Genomic DNA, 22,913 nt, shown 5'->3' with positions numbered 1-22,913 from the left:
ACAGAGACATACAGGACAAACAACCATGCACACACACACACACTCACACCTAGGGAGAATTTAGAGAGCCCAATTAACCTGACAGTCATGTTTTTGGACTGTGGGAGGAAGCCGGAGAACCCAGAGAGAACCCACGCATGCACAGGGAGAACATGCAAACTCCATGCAGAAAGACCCCAGGCCAGGAATCGAACCCAGGACCTTCTTGCTGCAAGGCAACAGTGATGCTTAAGTGCACTTAATTGCTATTTTGCATAATGGTAAATGGACGTTGTGACAGTGTCTTGTTGAATAAGTGTGAATATCAGAATAATTAATGTTAAAACCCACACAAGTGAAAAGCCTTTCTGTGGAAAAGGTTTCAGTGTTAGAAATGATCTCGACACATAAAAATTCATACTGGCGTGAAACCTTGCTCATGTGTGACTTGCAGAAAAAGTTTTGGTGAAAAAGGAAATTTGTCGCAGCATATTAAAATTCACACAACTGAGAAACCTTTCTTATGTTTGACTTGTGGAAAAAGTTTTGAGAAGGAATTTTTCTCGTCACATAAAAACTTGCAGAGGTGAAAAGCCTTTTTCCTGTATTACCTGTGGAAAAAGTTTCAGTGCTACAAGAAATTTGTCATGGCACATAAAAAATGTGCTCTCTCCCTAAAAAAATTCAGTATAGTGCTTATTCTGTTCTCCAGTGAATTTAAAATGCTTCAGTGAAATGCACATTTAGCTGTTTGGTAGTTTTGGGCTAAATGGAAACCAATTTGCAGTTTGTCTATTTTGACCATTTTATGCTTGGAGGTTTTGAGCAGGACTGCTTAATTAATTTGCTAAAATAAAAAAAAAAGAAAATTTGTCAAACATTAGTCATACCTGATTTAGTATTACCCTTGTCCAAAACAGAAATAGTGAATGATTTTCCAGAAATGAAAACAAAAATGCCCTGATTTTTATATTTTAATCACTTTGATCTCAAAAATAAAGTGCTTACCTCCTGATAAATATTCTACAATTACAAGAAAATTAGCGAAAAAGAGTTATAGCAAGAACGGCCGCGTTTATATTCTTTAAAGGACAAAGAGTGGTGATGAACAAGCACTTCTAGTGGGGTACGAGCAGCCAGAGAGTGACATCTAGTGGAAAGGAGCTCGAATTACACATGCATTCTGTCCTGAGTCATGTATCTTAATGTTGCTGGGATGAATTCAGTGTCACATGACTTATCTCTTTAAATGAGAGTCTATAGTACTTGTAAGCTTTTTGGTGCTACGCTGAGTGTAGCTCAGGACAATTATTAGTTGTGTATTCTGCAAATCTGGGCTTTCTAGAAGAGTAGCAAACATCCAATAGCTTGCCACAAGTGATATGGGGACATACTAGAAAACATGTAGTAGGGTGTTCACACTGATAATCACATCACACAAGATTCAGATGTGATCAAAACTGAGCTTTTTAACAAACATGTAAAAGATTTGTGTAAAATCAAACACTGCACGTGACCATCACCAACATGCTTTACAGACCTCTAAACGTTATAAGATGTTTTACTTACAAGGACAACTTAAACAATGTGTCCTGGGTCACAAACACATGAACTCATAACTTTATGTGAATTTTTTTAAAGTGGTAGAAGTACCTAACCCCTAAAGAAAAACCATACCATTGAGATATGGAACAAATTATTGATTCATAGTTAAAATACTCCTGCATGTCTTTTTTCTAACCAGATCAAATCTCCGTCAGAAGCAGCAGAAATCTAGATGTGATGTATGAAAACTGCCAGTGGAGGAAGAGTAGATGAATCCTGACCTTTAGTGGAAAAAAGGACAGTTCACACATTTGTCCACTCGCCTCTTCCTGGTGCCCATTTATCTGTGAGCTCCACACTTTAAATTTAGCTAAATATTACTATTTTATTTATGATGACGTTAACATTTTGTGTTTTGCTGTAAATGTTGCTCAGGCTTGATTTTCATTGTAATAATGATCCACCAAGTGTACAATAAAGCATTTAATACTTCCATTACATGATTCAGGTGGTCTGAAATGCTGTATATTTTTTCCTTCTACCTGTTTTATCAATTCTGGCCTCTGTTATACTTCCCTCCAGCAGATGGCGATGATGAGCACACGCATTTCTCCATTGTCTCTCCTTGAACCAGGAAGCAGGCTTTCTGTGTCGGATAGCAGCGTTAATTTTCTTCTATTATATTTTCTGGAGTGAATATTTATGTTTCTGCAGCAACAATGACTTCATTTCAGTCTCTGAGAGACTTTATCAGGGAGCGACTGGCCGCTGCTGCTGAGGAAATATTCACAGAGTTTGATAAAACCATCGTGCAGTACGAGGAAGAGCTGGATCGTCAGCGGAGACTGCTGGAAATCTGCTGGAAACCTCAAATAAAGCTACACAGAATAGGTATAATTAAAATGATCATGTTTTAAACTGGTGAGATCTGTCAGGTAAATGCTCTCATTGTACACGTTTACAGAAATGAACAGGCCTAAAATATTAAGACTTAGTTGTTTATAAACATTTGTGTTTTTGTAGGATGTTTTGTTTGTTTTCTACATCATCTCTCAGTATTGCGGTTAAAATTGACTATCTAATTTATAATCCGTCATAAATTATGATGTGGAAGAGAATTTTCAAAATGTAAACAAAAATCTGAAAAATTTGGCGTGTATTTGTAACCAGACCACTTGAACCCATGATTTATAGAACCTTTGCTGCAATAACATCTACAACTCTGCAGGAGTACGTCTCTACCAGCTTTGCACATCTGAAGATTGACGTTTTAGCTCATCCTCTTTTGCAAGTAACTTAACCAATTGACCTGGAAGGAGAGCGTGAAAGCATATAAATTTAAGTCTTACTTGATGTTTGGGTTTTTTTATTCACAAAAGTGTTATTAGTTTTCCTGTCCACACAATGAATTGTGTGTAAAAAAACAAAAAAACAAAAAACAAAACTCCCAAAAACTAAGCTTTGGTCTCATTTGACCAGAGCACCTTCTTCTACATATTTGGTAAAGCACCTGAAATAAAAACAACTGAAGTATTTTTGTTTTCTACTTGCATTAATCAAAAATGTTTTTCTTTTGCCTGTCCAGAACTCACAAAGCCTTGCGTTTTGAAGGAGGATAATGTTCTCACTGACCATCAGCTCTCCAGCATAGAGATGAACTCCAGTTTGGACCTAGAGGAGATACAATCTTTATGTATGCATGAAGAACTGGGGAAACCAGATCCTCAACAGATGAAAGAAAACCAAGAAGAAACCGAACCACTACAAATTAAAGAAGAACAGCAGAAATCCATGATAAAGGATGAACAAGAGGAACTCTATATCAATCTGGAGAAAGAGCAGCTTGAACAGCGTTGGCCAACTGATTCCTTCATAGGAGTCACTATTCATGAGAAAACAGAGAAGAGGAAACCAGAGTCAAACAAGGACCAACTCACCATTCAGACTTCCGCTAAGCCTGAGAAGCAAAACCGGGGAAGGAGGAACAATGAAGAATCTCAATCAAACAGGGCTGACGAACTAGAAGAAAAGAGTTTTCAGCATTTCAGAGTTGAAACTGGGAATGTTGTTAGTCCAGAAGCAGAATGGCAGGAGATAATGCACACAAATTGCAATATTTCAGCTTGTAAAGTTTGTGGTAAAGTTTTTGCTCCCAGTAATTTGATTGATCACATGAGAATTCACACAGATGAGAGGCCCTTCTCGTGTCTAACTTGCGGAAAAAGCTTTACAATGGCAGCTACATTGAAGATTCACATGAGAATTCACACAGGTGAGAAGCCTTTCTCAAGTATGACTTGTAGAAGAAATTTCAGTGATAAAGCCTGTTTATCTCGGCACATTAGAACTCATACAGATGAGAAGCCGTTTTCCTGCTTGATCTGTGGAAAAGGATTTCCACAAAGAAGTAATTTCACTGAACACATGAAAACTCACACGGGTGAGAAACCTTTCTCATGTCTGACTTGTGGAAAAAATTTCAGCTTAAAAGGTAGTTTATCTCGGCACATTAGAACTCATACAGGTGAGAAGCCGTTTTCATGCTTGATCTGTGGAAAAGGGTTTCCACAAAGAAGTAATTTCACTGAACACATGAAAACTCACACGGGAGAGAAACCTTTCTCATGTCTGACTTGTGGAAAAAATTTCAGCTCAAAAGCTAGTTTATCTCGGCACATTAGAACTCATACAGGTGAGAGGCCTTTCTCATGTTTGACTTGTGGAAAACGTTTTGGCGATAGAGGATGTTTATCTCGGCACAAAAAAACTCATACAGGTGAGAGGCCTTTTTCGTGTATGACTTGTGGAAGACGTTTTATTCGAAAAAGTCATTTGACTACTCATATGATAACACACCGAGGTCTGCAGGTACGAACTTGTGATACTTCATTCATCGAAGTGCTTCAGAACTGCCAGGAGGGAAATTCAATGTCAAACATAACCATTTAATAGGTCTTATTATTTTCATTAAAATGTTCTATCATAGTATGTAATGGTGTTTTGCTCATTCATATCTGTGTGTTAACTATATTCTCTTTAGACTGAGTGAAAAATTTACGCAGCAGTGGCTAGTACACTGTCATATCGATACAAGAATTATTACAGTTTCTAGAAGTGATAGTTTTCAGTGCAGCATCATTATTGAAACAATCACATTGCATGACTGTAGTGTAAATATAAAAGAGATTTTTTTTTTTCCCCAAAAAACATTAAAGCTCACAATTACTCTTAAAAAGAACTGAAAAAGTCCAGTCTTCAAGGGCTGATGTCCTGCAACTTTTAGATATCTCTGCTTCAGCACACTTGGCTCCAATATTAGCTCATTAGCATAGCTCTGTAGTGCAGGTCTGCATGCTAGACAGGCGGTCTCACCACTCTGGCCCTCGAGGACTGTAGTTTGAAAGCACTGATCTAAATCTTAATGTATGTAAATCACCTCTATTGATTTATGTTTCTACTTTTATTCCTTTCTGAAAGCAGTGAAGACAAAAGCACTTTAAAGACCCTTCCTTATACTTTTTAACTCCAATCTATAGTTTTTTACACATTTACCACAAAACAGTTTATTGCATTTTTAAAAAAAAAAATTCAAACTATTACCCATAAAAATCTTTTATCATTGAAAATCAAAACTTTTGTTATCCTTCATCTTGGATGTAGATAAGAACTTTTAGCTGAAATCAGTCTCATCCACATCTGGGGTAGTGAATAATCACCTACACTAGCAACTAAAAAACACTTCACTTGACTTTATTGTGATAAAACAGCTGTGATGTTTTGTTTTTGTGAGCTCTCATGCAAATCAGAAACATCTTTATACCTGTCATCGCTCCTAGTCTCTATTCTTGTTTATCATTTTTTCTGTAGTTCTGAACAGAAAATAGTTTTCAGATTTGCATTCCTACTTTTCCAGTTCCTGACTAACATGCTGTCACCAGCTTGGATCCTTTTTATATATATTTTTTTCGGCCGTAAATTTAACACCAAGCTCAGTTAACTTCAGGTCCAAGTTGTGCTGGCACACAAACACCAAACTGAGCTCTAGATGTCTGTGGTAAAATGATTGGAAATAACTCTCTCATCATAGACATTTTTTATATGTGAAAAGCAATGATTCAGTATTTTCGAACTGAAAGTGTAGACAGATACTGACATCTAGTGGAAAGAAGTAAAATTACTTATTTCCAGTAATAAGTAATTTTATTACTAATTAATAAAATTAATAAGTAATAAAATCGGAGTTGAGTTATCTCGATGGTATTTGCTTTTTTAATTGATGCTCACATTGCTATTCTTATGTGTTTCTTGATTCTAATGCACTTCATCTCATTTGTATTTTCCTGTAAAGAACTTTAAATTGTGCATTAAAGGTGTTGCAAAAATAAACAGGCCTTGAATCTATAATATTTCTCTGTTTCAGTTCATTGCAAGGAAACTCGATGTCAAGACAATATAAGTAAAAGAGGAACATGGACGTCTTACTAGATTGCTGTGGACCCTTCCAAGATATTTGGTTTGTCTTTGAGACAGCAGCTCTAATAAGGGTGGAGCTATGAGAAATCATAGTTTTTATTGGGAGTGACCAGGATTAGAAATTACAACATTGGAGAGACTTGTTAATTTGATCAGTTTGGACACAAAGTTAGATGGACATAGCTTGGATATGTGCAGAGGAAGAGCAGTGGACAATGTTAGCCATAGAGCTGCTGAGCAGGAGGACAAAAACAGAACAGAAAAGGTTTATGGGCAGAGTAGGAGTCTGCCTCTGCTAACCTTTGGGACTCTTGGTGCATCAATACAATTGATGTATTTTTTCCTCCTTTGTTTAATCTCAACCACAATAATCACAGCTATGTCTACTGTGCTTGTTCTATTCTTTTGCTTGATATTTAACCCTTTAGGGTCTTTTCTCAGTCTTGTTGGGATAAGCTCTGTTTTTTTTTTTTTTTTTACCTCTTAACTTTTTAAATATACTCTTTCTATAATAATTTATTCCTCTCACTTTCAGCTTTACTTATGTTCAAGTTTACTGTCATTCTTTCTGTTTACTTCATGAATTTGTCTGACAAGTCTTAAAATTCACACCAAATTGTGCAGGAATCCACATTAAATTCAGTTCTGCTCTGAATCCAGTGATAGTTAACATATCATCTTGCCTTGTACCTGAATACACATGACAGATAGTTATTCATAAAAAAGATAAAACACAGCATCTTATCTTAAACTTAGTTTTTTAAATTGCCAAACATTCTGGATAAACACCTACCTTATTACGGATTATGATGAACCTGACTTAGCTTGAGCTATTTGACAGAGAAGACGTCTGAGTCTCTGAATAAATGAATAAATGCAAAGCTCCTGTAGGAGTTAAAGAGAAAATAAAATATGACCATGAGAGGAGGAGATGGCTGAAATGAACTAGGGTTCATTCAAAAAATTCTTCCTCTCTACCATTGGGAGTAGATTTCTAACAACATTTGTCTGATTTAGCCATGGTTATTGAATGACAACAACAAAAAAAAAAACACCCAAGAAAACGACCTTATCCTTAAAAGGTTCCTTCAGTGAAGAAACACTTTTCTTTCACAAAGCAGGAAGAAACACCAAAAGACTTGCAGATATATTTGCCGTAGGTACAGGGGTCTCAAACTCCAGTCCTCGAGGGCCGCAGTCCTGCAACTTTTAGATGTGCCTCTGCTGCACCACACCTGAATAGAATAATTAAGGCTCTGGAGAACTGACCTACACAAGGTGGAGGTAATTAAGCCGTTTCATTCCAGTGTTTTGTACCTGTGGCACATCTAGAAAATGCAGGACTGCGGCCCTGGAGGCCTGGAGTTTGAGACCCCTGCGTGTAGGAGATGGTTTCTATTAAGTTTTGACTCAGGGGGCTGAACACATCATTAATTTTGTTTGTTCCTGATGGTCCAAAATAGTTGAAAACCATGCATTTACTTGTCACTTCACCATTATGCACTACTTTGTGGTTGTTTGTCATCTAAATGCAAATCAACTTCATTGAAATGTGAGGTTGTAACATGACAAAGTAAAAAAGGAAAGAAAGATACTTTTGTAAGGCCCTGTATGTTGCTTCTCACATCTTATCTATGCCATCAAACCCAAAAGCTTGCAGACTAAAAAAGTGTGTGGCATGAAGCTAGAAATGTTCAGCTGGGGTGTGCGTGTGTGTGTGTGTGTGCGTGTGTGCATGTGTGTGTGTGTGTGATGAGGGGCTCCAACTCCCTCCACAGTCTATGGAACCTGATACTTGATGACTCCTCATCACAAGAATGTGAGTTTCCTTCTCTTGGAGCATCTGGCCTGATGCCCGGCCACATCTCCATCTTTGTGTGTGCTTGAGAGTATTACTTGTTACAATTTGCCCCCCTTTAATGAGTGGCCTCTTTGTGCACAGTGAGACATTCTTTCTATGACGGTTGTGCTGTCACATTTGGGAGGAAAAAAACAACCTCTTAATGTTTGTTTTTAGCGAACTTATATTGATACTGAAAAAAAGAGCTCCATTATCTCTTCACTTTTGTGATTATAGAATCCAGGTCCATTACTTGGTTTCTCATCCACCTGGTACATACAGCTTAATGCTGTTCATGTAATGCCTACAATGTAAATCAGCCTGGTTGGATGTTTGGCAGTGAAACACTGATGTTCATGTTGTTATGTAAAGGCCTGAAGATTCTGTTTTGTGCATAAAACGGTAACAAGTGCATATGGTCAGACTGGCCATTGACTTTATATGCAGTTCTGCTTGATTCTCATCTCCCTTCAGTGCTCGATCTGGGATTTGTCCCATTGAGGATTCATGCCATCCTGGCCAATCACCAAATGGAAAGAAGAATTGTGAACAATGATGTTGACTTTCTGTGCTGTTTTAGAATTTTTTTCTTCCATGGTTGTAGCTTGACAATGGTAGCAGGTGAAATGAATAGAACCATTCAGTCTGCGTTGGCCACGTGTCTAAATACCAATCTGTTAAAGTCGGAGCAACAAAAATGTTTAAGATACTTTATTGCTGCCAACGATGTTGTGGTCCTTCTCCCCAGGGGCTTTCTGCAGAACAAGCAATTTCTGGTAAGCTTCATTGAGCTGGTACAATGCATACGCCAAGTCCAAACATTAGTTATTGGGTAAAATCAGATTCATTTGTTTCAAACTTCAACAGAGTCCAGCAAACAATCATTTCCAAATACCCTGAGCAAAGCAAAGCATTGTAAAGGGGTTGTTTTTTTGTTTTTTTAACCAGGCTAGCATATGGCTATATTTATCTAAAATATTTTTAGGACAACTGCATAGTTTTCAACCTATGAATGAACATTTTCATTCCATCCTGATAGGTGGCATTAGTGAGTTTGACCATCACTTGTAGAAACTGCACATTCTACTGTTGTTACCTTTTTCATGAGCTTTCTCCTCAGTGTAATTCAAACACAAACTCTCAAGAAAGTCAGTTTTTCTTTGTTTGAGTGAGAAAAGCTCTATCTGTTGGGAAAACAAGGCAGCCTTGTAAGACAAAAGTGGAGCATTTTTTTTAGCAAAGTGTGCTGTGTTACATCTTTCAGAAAAAGATAATTATACCTGCAGTCAAACATGGTTGTTGTAGTGTGACATTATGGGACTGCTATGCTGATTAAAATCCCGAACAACTTTCTTTAACTGATAGAAACATCAACTCTGTTTTTTTTTTTTACCAGAGAATCCTGGAGCCGAATGGTTCTTCACCAATTCAGGGCCTTAATCTAACTTGGGATATGCAGCTGGTCAGTGATCTAAAGCACACCATCATAGTCGACCTCTGAATGACTCAAAGAGATAAATAAAAAACTTACTACCATAATAACTGCAAACACTTCATGGTAATTGTTGCTTCAAAGGACGACAAAGGTGGGCATTACTTTCCACATACGGCTATCTTGATATGATTCCCTTCATAAATTTTACAAATTAAAGATTTTTTTTCAAAACTGCGCTTTGCAGCCACTCACCTGATTTTTGTGTGATATCAACATTTGTTTTGTTTGACAACAAAAAAAGATCTCTCAAGAGGGAAAACGTTTTTCAGTACTGCAAACTGGAGAAACGTTGCAAACGTCTATGATTTCAGCTGTTGTTTACACCGATACCTCTGACCTGATACTTCTACAGCTTTACCGCATCCTGCTCTCCATCTTTTTAATGACTCAGCAGCCATTTATTTTTCATGTTTATGCACAAGATTCCTCCATGTCCTGTGTGTCTGAGTTTCAGAGAGCCGGAGAAAGCAGCAGGTATAATTGAAAACAAAGGGCTTCTTGTTCACAGCAGCAATTCATCCTCATTATGTTCATCATTTGTTTACACTGTTAACCCCCTCACTTCCTCCATCCCTCACTGTGGTGACATGTTCATTTAGTGCACAGTCTGTAATCAATGTTTACACCTTTTCTGCCCTTCACTCATGACACGATGTGCGGCTCTAACCTGCTGCTGTAAATTACCCTCTGACAGAGGGAGCTGGTTAATTTATACAGATCCAAACCTAAAGATAAACCAATCTGAGATCTCACCGAGGAGGGTGTAACTGGAGTTAATGTTGGGAACCAGGATGGATGAGGTGAGTTTGATCATGATGACTTCCACGTGGGGAAGGAGCAGGCGAAAGCCAATCTGAGAGGTTAATGTTTGAGGTGAGCTCTTGGTTTACAAAGAGACAGTGCTGAAAAATATTTCAGACAGACATTAAAAAAAAGGGGGCAGAAGGAAGAGAGAGAGATCAAGTGAGCGGCAAAGAGAGCAAGGAAGAGAGAGAGCAGGAGACAGAAAGTAATTGGTGCTATGATGGCTTCCAGCTGCATGGCACATGGCCAAACCAAGTTTTCATGCTGTGCACATACACCTACGGTCACACTGCTGCATGAAAACACAATCTTTGCTTTTCCAGAACATGTTAGTGAGCCGAAATATTCTTGTTTGTTTTTATATGAAAAAACAGACAAGATTAAAATACTAAGCGTCACTTAATAGAGGTTGGTTTCCATCCCATAAATTACAATATTTAGTGCATCTCATCATATATAATCATGATGTGAATATAATCTGCCTTCATGCAGGATTGAGAAATAGAAATATGTTTTTTTATCTGGATACATTTCCATAACAGAACACGTTTAGATATTATCAAATTAACCAGTAATCCAGAGCAGATGAGATCGAGGACCACAGTGATGCATGGCTGAGATCTAATAATTGTTGACATGGGCATGAACAGCTGAGCTGGTATGAGATTCTCTCAGTTTGCTAACCTGGAGTGTAAACACCACACTGTTGCACGGTATTTACACAAAATCTTAAATCAGCAACAATAATGGCATAGCCTAATGGCTTTAGAAAACGTAAAACAACTATTTATACAGCTACAAAAATAACCTGATATGATTATGCAAGCTTGTTGTTAAGGTGATACCTTACAGCAAGAAGATCCAGGGTTCGAATCCTGGTCTTCCTGGTGTTTCTGTTGAGACGGACACTAGGCAGCCGCGGTGAGTTGCAATCAACCCGCATCTTTTCAAAATGTCCTCTACCCTATACCCGGGTACTTTGAAGCAAAGATTTGTGCAATAATGCAAAGAGGAGGGGCATGTGCACATTTCTCTGGGTTCAAAAACATGGCTGAACAGTTAACTGGTCTCTCCAAGATAGTTGGACTAGAGTGCATCTGTGGTTTCACTACATTCATTTTTACACACAACTTTTAAGGTCGAAGCTCAGGTGAAACCAATCCCGCTGCAGTGTACGTCACGGTGTTTTCTCATAGGCGGTTTACAACAGTGTAGTAAGCACAGAGATCATGGCAGAGAGGAACGATTGTTACGAGTTCACAAGTTCAGAGCAGGACAAAATACTAATTGCCAAGCGCAATATCTAATTTTATTTTCCATGTAACAAGAAAAAAAGAAGAAAAGATGTAGGTGGGAAGTTTGTGTGCTGTATCAAACCAGAACTGTGCAGGGGTTTAATGTTTTGGTCTAATGTTCCTCTTCAAGGCTTTGGAAAATCGTTCCTCAAATCTATCCATCCTCCTATTTTCTGGCCGAAAATCTGGCTTCTGGAAGTTAAATTTTTGGGGCTGTTTTCCGCATAAACAAGCACACCCACAAAATTCAGACCAGTCAAACAATAGTTGCAGAGGAGGGCAAAAAGTCTGCCAGGAGGGGTTTGTGATAAGAGGGGCAGACGGCATGACGCAGAGAACAAAATGACGCGACTGCGACAATGGGAATTGTTTTCAGCAGATCGACTCGACCTTGCAGAATCCTTAAACTGCCTTTAGGATTGAGTGTGTGCATGGTTGTTTGTCCTGGGTGTCTCTGAGTTGGTCAGTGATGGACTAATGACCTCTTCAGGGTGTACAGCGCCTCTCACCAAGTGACTGCTAGAGATATCATGGAGACCTAGCTTGGTTGATCAGTGCTTGTTCTGGAATGATTTACAGCCCTCCTCAGCTTCTGCCACCCTTTTCCTTTTGCACCCACCTCTTTTGTGGGTCTTCTGTGATTCAAACAGCCACAGAAACAGCCACAGCTTGTAAAGACCTATTAAAAATTAGTCCTCGTTAAGTATAGCTAAAGGTAACACCCAACCAACCTTGCTCCACCTGGCATTGTGTGATTGACAGAAAAACAACAGAAAGCAGAGGCCAGAATTGAAATAAACAAGGTTGTCAACTCTATTCAGATTAGTCTAACTAGTAAAAATGTTCTAATTTTGATGTGGCGCTTCTGTGTCTAATTTTCTAATGCCGCCCTGGGCAACCACCCACATCTTCCTGAAGGAAAATAACCCAATAAAAAGTTTTTCCACCTTTAATTAGACTTTTATCCTGAAAAAGTCATTTTTAAATCAATAAAATCTGTATGAAGAATATGGAAATTAATCTTCAGGAGCCTAGCTGCACTAGAAGACGCCAACTGCTCGAGACCAAGTCTCCATGACAGCCGCCCATATGGGCAGATGTGAGCAGGTATCGGCTGGGATATGTACTTGAGTGTAAAACAAAACCTGACATCTGTTTGATAGACAATAAATTTGCAAGTTTGTCTGCAACTGAGGAGTGACTCTCAAAACTAATTGCTGGCACGCACACATATACACACAAGGCTAGACAGCAAAAATAAATTATGAAAAAAATAACCACACTTTATTGAGACAAGCTGTCATAAAGACAGAAAAAAACAATTAACTCTTTCAAGTTGTTTTTTTTTTGTTTTTTTTTTTTGCAGTTTTGCCATTATTTCATTCTATTAAATGTTAAAATGAAATTTAAAAACATAAATATGTTTTTTGTGGTTTAATTTCCGAGCACCCAAGCACTGTTAAAATGATTTAACTGTATTAAATCATTTTATTAAGAAAGAAGATAAAGGGACCGCCAAGAAGCAGCTAATATTAACTTACTGCATATTTTATGACTCTGAACATCAAAGTGCTGAGCAGTTCTAATTTATCAGACATAAAAAAAAGAAGCTTTTTCTCATGAAGGGAACATTTTTATTTATTTAGTTATTAAACAGATGTTTCAACCAATAACTCATAAAATGGGATCTCATCCTCCAACTTTTCTCCATCACAGTGTCATCACTGAATGATGATTTGCCAAATCTGCTCCAACAGTCTGGTTGAGGACCAGAACAAACAAAAAATAATTTAAAACATTTGCAAACCCTAAATGGATCAGGCAGACCTGTCAGCTGGATGGCAAAATGATTTAGTTGTAATTGCATTCCAGTTGTACATCTGCCGGTGACACACAGGAAGCAGAAATTGAGAAAACGCATCTCAAAATGCTGCAAGATCATTTGGCGAGTCAGAAGATTGAAAATGCAACACAACTAGAGTCACAGAAACGGTTTACAGTGCCTTGCCAAACTATTCATCGCACACAAGCCTGGTTAAAAGGTACATTTTGTTAGAAAGGTTCAAAGCTTACTTTGGGCTTTCATCTCCATCTCTGAAAAGAATCTTCCTGCCAGATATTCAGCCGACTCCTTGTTTTACACCGCCGGGTAGAGCAGGACTGTTCAACAACAGCGTAGCTCCTAAACAGGGCTTCAAATGGCTAATCTCTTTCTTCATGTTGTCAAACTGGCTGCTGTTTGACATTCTCTCAGCTCCTTCCTCTGGCTTCCTCCAGTTCAACCTGATCAGAGGCCTGCCTCCACTAAGCTAAACACTTGGCAGCTTCAGAGCTTCAATTTCCTCTTATTAAAAGCTAGATTTTCTTCTTATGGCTCATCTGCTTTACCATGTGGCTGTGATTTTAAATGCCATTGGAGTCTGAGATAAAACCCAAATCCTTGTTTGGCTCAGAGAAACGGCAAACGGGAGGTTTGTGTCTCCCTCTTGCATCGACAGAAGCTCACTGTTCTGCATTCAGAAGGATTTACGGCAGGAATCTTCGCAAACATGAAAATGAAAATTATTATTATTGACATTTATTACCCCAGATACATTCAAGCTAATCTGACTTTCTTTTTTTTTTTGTTTGTAAGCTACTCGTTACTCTTGTTGAAACTGTCTTATTTTTTGTTGACATGTAGGCCTTCAGTCGTTGACTGGGAGAGACTATATCATTCCTCATGGTGTTTATTCTCTCAATAGGAGACGGGCCAAATCCCAGACTGTAGCACAGTAAATTAACATTGCATGAGTTGACTCTTCACTTTCACAGCCATATGAGCAGCTATCAGAGTGACACAAGAGAGTCTTATTATGCATGGTAGTAAATGACTAATCTTTAATGAGACCCACATTTAACCTTCTAATGGCTCTTTATTAGACTAACGAGCTATGCCCCAGTGTGATGTGCATGTGTGGAAAAGACGAGCCGTGTGTGTGTGTGTGCGTGTGTGTGCAGACTGTATGTGAGAGCAGCAGCGAAACACTAATTAAGCTGTCGGATAGTACGGCAGATCAGCCGGGGCCCCCTGCAGAGTTTTCGGCCCCTGTAGGCAAACAGGCTCCATCTCTCAGCCAGCCAACCCAAATACATCTGAGCTCAGGAGCAACACACCTCCGCTCGCTATGGTTAAAAAAGTGAAACCCAGACAGGCTCTGTTTTCTCATGACGCATCTCAAAGGTATTTTGCTGGTATTGTTGTGATGTTGTGAATCTTTACCAGCTTTGTACATTTGCAAGTAGAATTAGCTCACTTTTCTCTGCAAAACAGCTGCCATTCAGATTTGATGGCGAACATCTGTATAAATCACTTGTCAAGTTTTTGACAAGAGCTTTAGTTGAACCATTCTAACACGTAAATATAATCTTATCACCTTTGTTGTGCTAAGAGTGTGTCTAATGTCTAATATCACGAGCAAGAAGACGGCCCTCTATTGGCCACACGAGGAAGTACAAGTCCAACAGCCGACCAGCCATCCAATGTCCACCATCTCCCAGAGCCAATGGGAGCTGCAAGCTCCTGATCTACATTATAATGCAGCTTCTGCTTTTTTAGACCATAGTGTTAGGATTTCTAGGTGTCGTCGACACAAGCTGGGGTCGGGGTAGACTGTAGCAGCATAACTGGTCCCACTAACACTGAAGCATGCCTACCTGTCTACCTTTCTTGGTGCAGCTGGTTGCCAACTTTTAGGGATTACTCCCTTATTGCACATCTCACCACATCTTCCTGGCTGCTTGGCAAGTCAAACTATGAACAGACGAAAGTGTAGGTCAACCTGTCTCTGCCACTAGCAGCAATGAAAGAAAACTACTCAAATCAGAACATTAAAACATACAACCATAATGGGCCAAATTTTATTAAAATTTATGAGTAATGTATAACGTTAAACTAACTGGAGAGAATGTACTAGAAGCATGCAGAGTCTTTGTTCCAAATCTACAGGAGGCCAAACGTTTCCACCATACCTAAGGGCATTTAGAGCAAATGACTTGCCCTACTCATTTATTAGATTATTGGGACTAAATGATGTCCAACTCCACTCTAGGAAATTCTCATATGATTCAAATTTGCACATTTTGTCACATGTCAAATCTTAATTCATTCTCTCTGGGTTAAACCTGTAGAAGTGGGTTTCATGCATGTGTCATTTTTGCCTCAATTATACTGACGCACTTGATTCTAATTGAATGGACTCATAGCTTGCCCTTTTTTCCCACAGGTGCTCATAAATGCTGTTTGCCCCACACGCAAATAGTAGTTTCCCTTTTCAGTTGCATGTACCTTTGTGTTTCATAGTGTATCTATGTGAAATATGTGCATGCATTACAGCCTATGGCCTCCTGCAGTGGTGCTCTGCAGGCCTCTTAAAATGGTTGCTGTGAGGCTCCGGGCTCATTTTTATTAATGGTCCACCTTTGATTAATCTCAGCAAATCTGTTCCCCATCCAGTGGCCATCAGGCCTGGTTCTGAGGCACGGAAACATACACACACACATATGCATACATATGTATATATGTATACATGCACACACACACACACGCCGTCAGTGAGTGTTGACACAGTCCAGATGTTGGCAGCTCAGTTCCAAATGAAAGCAGGGCAGCCGTCCAACAACCTGAACCACTCACCCCATCAAATGATATGTTTACAATAATACTGTTCAGAGACTCTGGAGACACACGCACATGTGCACCCGCACGCACATGCCTAAACCCACACACGTGCATCTAACACGCACGCTTTAGAAGTAATGGGAAATGAACTAATGGAAATCCAGTGTTCCACCAGTGTGTGAACTCTTACTGGGACACGAGAGACGGACGACAAGAGAGGCAAAGAGAAACATCTCGCTGCGACAAATCGTTCCATCTCGTAGAATTGCAGTCCTGTTTGTCTCTGTGCTTCTTCTGAGCGCCAGTGAGACAGAAACATTTAGGGAATGGAAAGGTTATAGTGTAGGTATTTTATGTGCCTCGGAGTGCTGGAAACAACACAGACAGAGGGAAAGTAAAACACCTCTGCTTCCACGGAGAGGGGCTTGCACAGATCAGATGGGAGCTACTGTTATGGCACTTAAATATCTACCTCTACTGGACCAACAAACACTCATTTTTGACTAATTTTACATGTTGTAAAACCAAGCATTAATTCCAGAGGCTGAGTTATTGACATTCTTGTTACTTGGGAATTGAGTAATTAATTTTTATGGAAAGCACACAAGCTTTATTTTCTTACAAGAACTAGAACAGAAAATACACAAGAAATGTCTGCTGCTTTACATCAAAGGTCTGAATAGTAACCCTTGTGAATTAATTACCATTTATACTGGAATTATGTGTGAAAAAAATTGCAATGTTTAAAAATACCTAAATAATGAAACCATTCACTGTTTTTTAAACACATATTGATTGTTCGACCATTTTGGTAAAACTTAACCATGTTTTGATTTGCAACAATGGGTTTGGATTAAAGGGCAATATTATGTATTCCCTAGCAGCACAGTGCTAGTGCTAGGGAATCTAGTAACTTTGTTACTTTCAGTTGTCAAAAATTGCTGTAAAAATCAAACATTAAAAAAGGATGAATCAGCTCCACCAGACTAGCTCCTGTTGGTAGTCTGGTGGAGCTGAGTGGGGGAGGACTGGGAGTGGGGTCCTCTAACTCCAAATGTCTGCCAGGGCAGATTCAAGGATTTCTCAACATTCATGAAAGAATCAAGGCAACACTTTAGGTAGGTTTGTGATGAGTGGATAACATTTTGACATCAAATAAAGCTTAAAGAAAGTCGATTTTATATAATTCACCCCTAATAGCCTAAAAACATCAAAACACTCCAGTCCAGTAGGTGGCGGTAGTGCACCCTTATGATGTTTGGCCAAGTAGAAGAAGTTTTTACTTGGAGCCCACTTCCAGCTAAGCTGGCAGGAGCAGCGAAATGTAACGTATTGTTTATAGAATAGAGCTAGTAGATCTGCCTGAGCAGGTTTTGGAGTGACCACATTGTTCTCTGATATCTTGGAACATGAAATGGTGCAATGTTTCTCCCCCTCCAACTATAGCTGCACACTGCTGGTCAGCTTGCTGTAAAAAGGCTATTACAGTACACTTAAAGGAGTGGCAAATTTGGCTGGACAAAATTGTGGGAAAATGGTCTGTTAAGTATTTTACTGCAGGCTGACCACCGGAGCAGACAGCCCAACTAACTAAGCAGGTAATTTTGTTATACTGTCATAGTAATACTTAAATTATTTTGTGCAGTAAACAGTTGAAAACTACTTTTAGCAGGGTTCTCAAGGTTATAAAACTATGAGAAACTGACACCAACACAACTTTAAAACCTGACTCTCTTAATCTAACTTTCAAATTATGATGGATGTCCATCCTATAAATTCAACTATGAAAACATGTTCAATGTAAATTAAGGTGCTTTTGGGAATCACAGGCCATCAAGTATGCACAATGTTTGCTGATGTCTAGAACTATAAACTAACTCGTTGCTTGATTTATTATATTATTGCCTTTAAAGCCTGATTTATTGACCTCTTTTATGGATTTGAATGTAAAAAAACTTTCTTTCCTAAGAAAATAAGAAAATCTGCTGAAAGCTTCCTGTGTTTCTCTGGTTGATTCAAGAGGACTCTGATAGGTCATGAGCTTTACACTTTCAAACTGTACTCAGTAGAGACACAAAACTCAGTTACCAAAGTCTGAGAACATTTTTCATACACGATGCTGGTACACAACTGATTATCGTCACATGAGGATGCTATGGAACTTCTCTGAAAAGAGATTCCTCTGAAACACAAGCAACTTCAGGTGGACTTCATCACACACTCACTCTTTAGATCAGGGGTCTCAAACTCCAGTCCTCGAGGGCCACAGTCCTGCAGTTTTTAGATGTGCCACAGGTACAAAACACTGGAATCAAATGGCTTAATTACCTCCACCTTGTGTAGACCAGTTCTCCAGAGCCTTAATTATTCTTTTCAGGTGTGCTGCAGCAGAGGCACATCTAAAAGTTGCAGGACTGCGGCCCTCGAGGCCTGGAGTTTGAGACCCCTGCTTCAGATAAACAAATGTGGGCAAGAAGTATGAAGACACTTATTTTCAGAAACATTTTCCTCAAAATGATTAGTTTCATAAAGTAATGTTGCAAGACATTCTTTGAGAATTTCTAATCAGAGCAAGTTTTTCTGTCACTGGAGACAATAAAACAAAGAAAATGTCTGATAAAGAACTTGATACAATCATCTGTTCCAGCAGCACAATTAAGAAAAAAAAAAAACAGGTGCTATCTTGTGCTTTCTAGGATGTTATTACTCATAAAGCACAGATTAAAATGACACTCCCACAGGATATGCAATTTTTTAAAGAAGTCCATCAAACATATTTCAGTAACTATTACTGTTGATGTACCTATGAAAAATAATTATTTATTTATTGCAACAGAAAATCGCAAAACTAAAATCTGCTTGGCTGCACAACATGAAGAAATATTAAGAACACTGTGATGTAATGAGAAACCATTATGGTGCCTAGTTTGGCACAGGGAAACATGCTGTATTAGGATACATTGAGAAATTAATAAGCAATTCAAATTCAGCTTGAAGTTTTGTCTGCAAAATGTTTTAAAATGATGCAATTTTACCTATAATATTTACATATATTTTATATCTATTCTATGAACAGAGTTTAATAATAAATAATAACTAATACTAACTAAATAAAAGTAAGTTTAATATCAGCATAACAGTCTACATGGCGCTAGGACTAGTAAGCATCACCATTCCAGGCATATTGCACTTCCTAAAAAACGGGATTCAAACAAGATTATCTACAGTCAGGTGAATGTCAGTCACTAACATCCTGCCAAATTCAGTTCCACAGGAAACCAAATTAAAGCAACAGTTTTCTGATGGCAAACACTTCTGCCAGTCTCTCTAGAGATAGCATTATTTGTCCGTTTGTCGGTCCCGCCTGAAATGTTGCAGGCTAATGGGCGGATTACAACGTAGTTTCACAATCCCCAGAGGACTAATCCTAATTAGTCTGGTGATTCCCAGACTTCTCCTCTTGTGGCTCCATGAGTTTTACATTTGTGGTTTAGAGTGAAACATCTCAACAACAGCTTAATGGGCTGCAGTGAAATGTGCCATACAGACTGACTTCCTGTGAGTAAATGATGATTTTGGTGGTTATCATTCAGGGCTACGTTTATTTTACACTTAAAGCAGTAGGGTTTTTTTTTTTTTTTTGTCTGAATGTATATTTAGCATTCAGACTTAAGAAGTCTGAGTTTGATGCATATTGGTTTGCAATGGTATTCGAATATGAACTCTATTGTTCTGGCAATTTCAATGTATTTTATTGGAACATGAAAACATGTCTTTCAACATTGTCGTTGAAAACATTTTTCAAATCACTTAACCCTCTAAGTTAATATTTCCTACCTTTTGCTGCAGTTACAACTGGAACTCATTGGTTGCTATGTCTCTTCTCACTTTTCACTTCTTTAATCTGAAATTATTGCCCATTTGCAAAATAATCTAAGCTGTGTCAGACTGAGTGGACAGAATCTCATGACGTCAATTTTAAAGTTTTGATTCTCAATTCCATTTAGGATTGCATTCTGACATTAATATTGCTTGATCTAAACCATCTCACTGCGGCTTATATAGAGGAACTTAACTAATAGCACCTTCCCCATTCCTGCTGTCGGAAAGCATCCCCACATCATTACATTGCCACCACCATGTTTCCCCAAGGAGATCGTACGTTCTGGATGTCTCTTTTTTTTTAGTTTTCCTCAATAACCTTACCCCTGACCTGTCTGATGTATTCTTTAGTTTCATTTCTATTGAGTGACACTATTGCATACCTGCCAAGACACAGCCGTCTCTGTCATCCTCCTTTAGAGAAAAGGAGAGCATTAATCACAGAAGCAGAGGAAAATATGCAGCTGGTGGAGCTGAAAAGATCCACAGCTTGGTGGGAACATCCGATGATACCAGAACTTTTAGTTGTGCAAATTCTACAAATTTGGCTTTTATGGAAAGGGTTGGAGGAGAGCATTTAGTGAAAGAAAGACTTGTGACAAGCCAAGATGGGGAGACAGTAAATATGTGGAAGAAGGTGCAATAACAAGATCAGATGAGACCAACATGAAATGCTTTGGCCCACATGCAAAACATTAACGCTACAGATTTCACTGAACACGCCACTCCACTGTTAAAAATGGTTGTGGCATTATGTGGGAGATCTTTACTTTCACACAGACAAGGAATGTGGCTAAAGCAGGTGTGGAGATGGATCAAGATAAATACATGGCAATACAGGAAGAAAATCTGTTAGATGCTGCAAGAGATTTGAGACCTTTGTGGACGTTCACCTTTCAGAAGGACAAGTCTATGCATACAAGCAGTCAGCTAATCTGCAAAGACAAATGGACAAACGGTTCAGTCTTTTTATAGATTGAAATACCCCAGAATATTTTCCCCTTTAGATACAATAGGCAGTTCTACAAAGTATTGGAAAATGCACACATCAGTTTTCCAGATTTTATTTGGAAAACAACAACAAAATTGAAGAGCCATTAGTCTTTTGCTTTCATTTCACAATTAAGTACTGCCTTCATGTTCTATCACATAAACCCCCCCACCCACAAAACACAATTAAGTTTGTGGTTGTAACATGACAAAATGTGGAAAGGTTGAAGAGTTGCAATAGTTTTGCAGAGAGTGTAAATGAAGCGAAGAGAGAATACATAGGACCACGATTTTACAACTAACAATGTGACTTTCTTTGGAGCAGTGGGCTATGGAAACAATGCGTTGCTTGTGGAAAAAAATATATATCTTTGGAGGAACAAACTTCAGCAGGATTGCATAAAATGGCTGGCACTCCTGAAAACATGTGGTATGAATTATCTGCACAGCGCTGTGGGAGATAAAGAGAGAGAAAGGGAGAGAGAAAGAGAGAGAGACATGAACATTTCCACGAAATCTCCTTGTCTATAATTGAACGCTGTCTTTTATTTTGCTGTTTTCTGCCTTTTGAAGCCACACTGCTCCGCGCTATCTGAGAGCTGATGGATGTGTAATGAAGTGTGGAGGAGAACGACGGCAACTTCATCTGAAATGCTTGTCGCTCTCAGCCCCAAACCCTTAACAACCAAACAGACGAACCTTGCAGATGAGAACTGAAATCATTTTTTTAACACAGAGACACGCTTCCCGTGCGTCACATAATCTCATCCATTAAAGGTGCGTGTGTGTTCGCTGCAGGGAGTCCATTAATAAAATATGACTGTACCATATAATAGACTTGTCTGCCAAATTACAGGAGACAGAGAGGTAGCTTGTTAGAAGAACTGAGGGGGAGGCATGAGTGTGTACGGGAGAGAAAGAGATGAAGCCTAAATGGACAGATTAAGTGGACCGCTCTCATCAAAAAGGTGCATTAACTAAGGGTTGGTATCGTTAATAAGACACAGGCACAGGCAGGTCTAACAAGGCCTTTAAATACAACTGAGTGGACAATAAAGTGATGGATAATTGCTATATGATTCAGCTTGTACTTTTACTGAAATGTGCAGTGCAATGAAAAATGACTTAGCTCCTTGCAGATTTCTTCTGTCTCAAATCGAATCTATTTAAAATGCAGTTTTCACAAAACAATTTCATTTATTTAACAGGAAAAAAAAGTATTAAATAAACATTGCCTTGTGTGAAAAATTAATTGCTCAGCAATCATCATCAAGTAATTGCCTTAACTGGAGTGAGGATATTACATCGCTGTGAGGCTATTTGGTTCACTGTTCTTCATAGAGCTGCATTAATACTCTCACATTGGTGGGTTGTCTGGCATATTTAAGGTCGTAAAATGGCAATTCCATCAGATTTAAGTCTGAACTTTGTCTAGGTTATTCAACAAACCTTACTTTAGTTATTTCTTTAATCCGTTCGGAGTTGGACTTTCTGCTGTGCTTCGGATAATTTTCCTGCAGTTTTACACAAGTTTCCTTTACCGTACAGTCACAACATTCTTCTTCAGGATAACATGCCAGAGTGCAACGTTAATGTTTCTGTTAATCATGGAAGGTCCATGTTCTGAAGGAGAAAAAATGTGCTCATCGTAATGTTTGTGGCCATGATGTGAGACGGGCTCTGGTGACGGGCCTGTGAAATGGGTCAGCAGAGTGTTTCATCTGTTTCCACCTGGTTTCTTTCTTGTGATTGAATCATGGTGCTTTAGCCTACTTCATGTTGTCAGACAGGTTCTTTCTAAGTGATTTCTTGATTTTACAGGTCTGGCAGCAAACAGATCTGCATGACACTGAACTCAGCTTTCCAAGAAACATGGGTGATCAACATTGATTGAATAATCTAACAATTACTTTTCACGTTGGGCCAGATTAGTTTGAACAGCTTTTAATT

General features: G+C 38.7%; 1 protein-coding gene across 2 annotated transcripts; it reads left to right on the top strand.

The window, feature by feature from the left end:
- The first annotated feature begins 2,101 nt into the window (after positions 1 to 2,101).
- Positions 2,102 to 6,229, top strand: LOC122828801 (gastrula zinc finger protein XlCGF57.1-like). Of its 2 annotated transcripts, XM_044112718.1 has the most exons (3): positions 2,102 to 2,415; positions 3,110 to 3,796; positions 5,945 to 6,229. In XM_044112718.1, the coding sequence occupies exons 1-3, from the start codon at positions 2,244 to 2,246 to the stop codon at positions 6,007 to 6,009; spliced, it is 924 nt and encodes a 307-aa protein (XP_043968653.1). In that variant the 5' UTR covers positions 2,102 to 2,243; the 3' UTR covers positions 6,010 to 6,229. The 2 variants fall into 2 exon arrangements, with proteins under 2 accessions (XP_043968653.1, XP_043968652.1); XM_044112717.1 differs by lacking the exon at positions 5,945 to 6,229 and having other exon boundaries at positions 3,110 to 5,907.
- Positions 6,230 to 22,913: the final 16,684 nt, after the last annotated feature.

Source organism: Gambusia affinis, linkage group LG03, assembly GCF_019740435.1.
Source record: "Gambusia affinis linkage group LG03, SWU_Gaff_1.0, whole genome shotgun sequence".
In the NCBI taxonomy this organism is placed as follows: domain Eukaryota; kingdom Metazoa; phylum Chordata; class Actinopteri; order Cyprinodontiformes; family Poeciliidae; genus Gambusia; species Gambusia affinis.
Note: the sequence above shows the minus strand (reverse complement) of the source record. Positions and strands in the feature narration are given on the sequence as shown.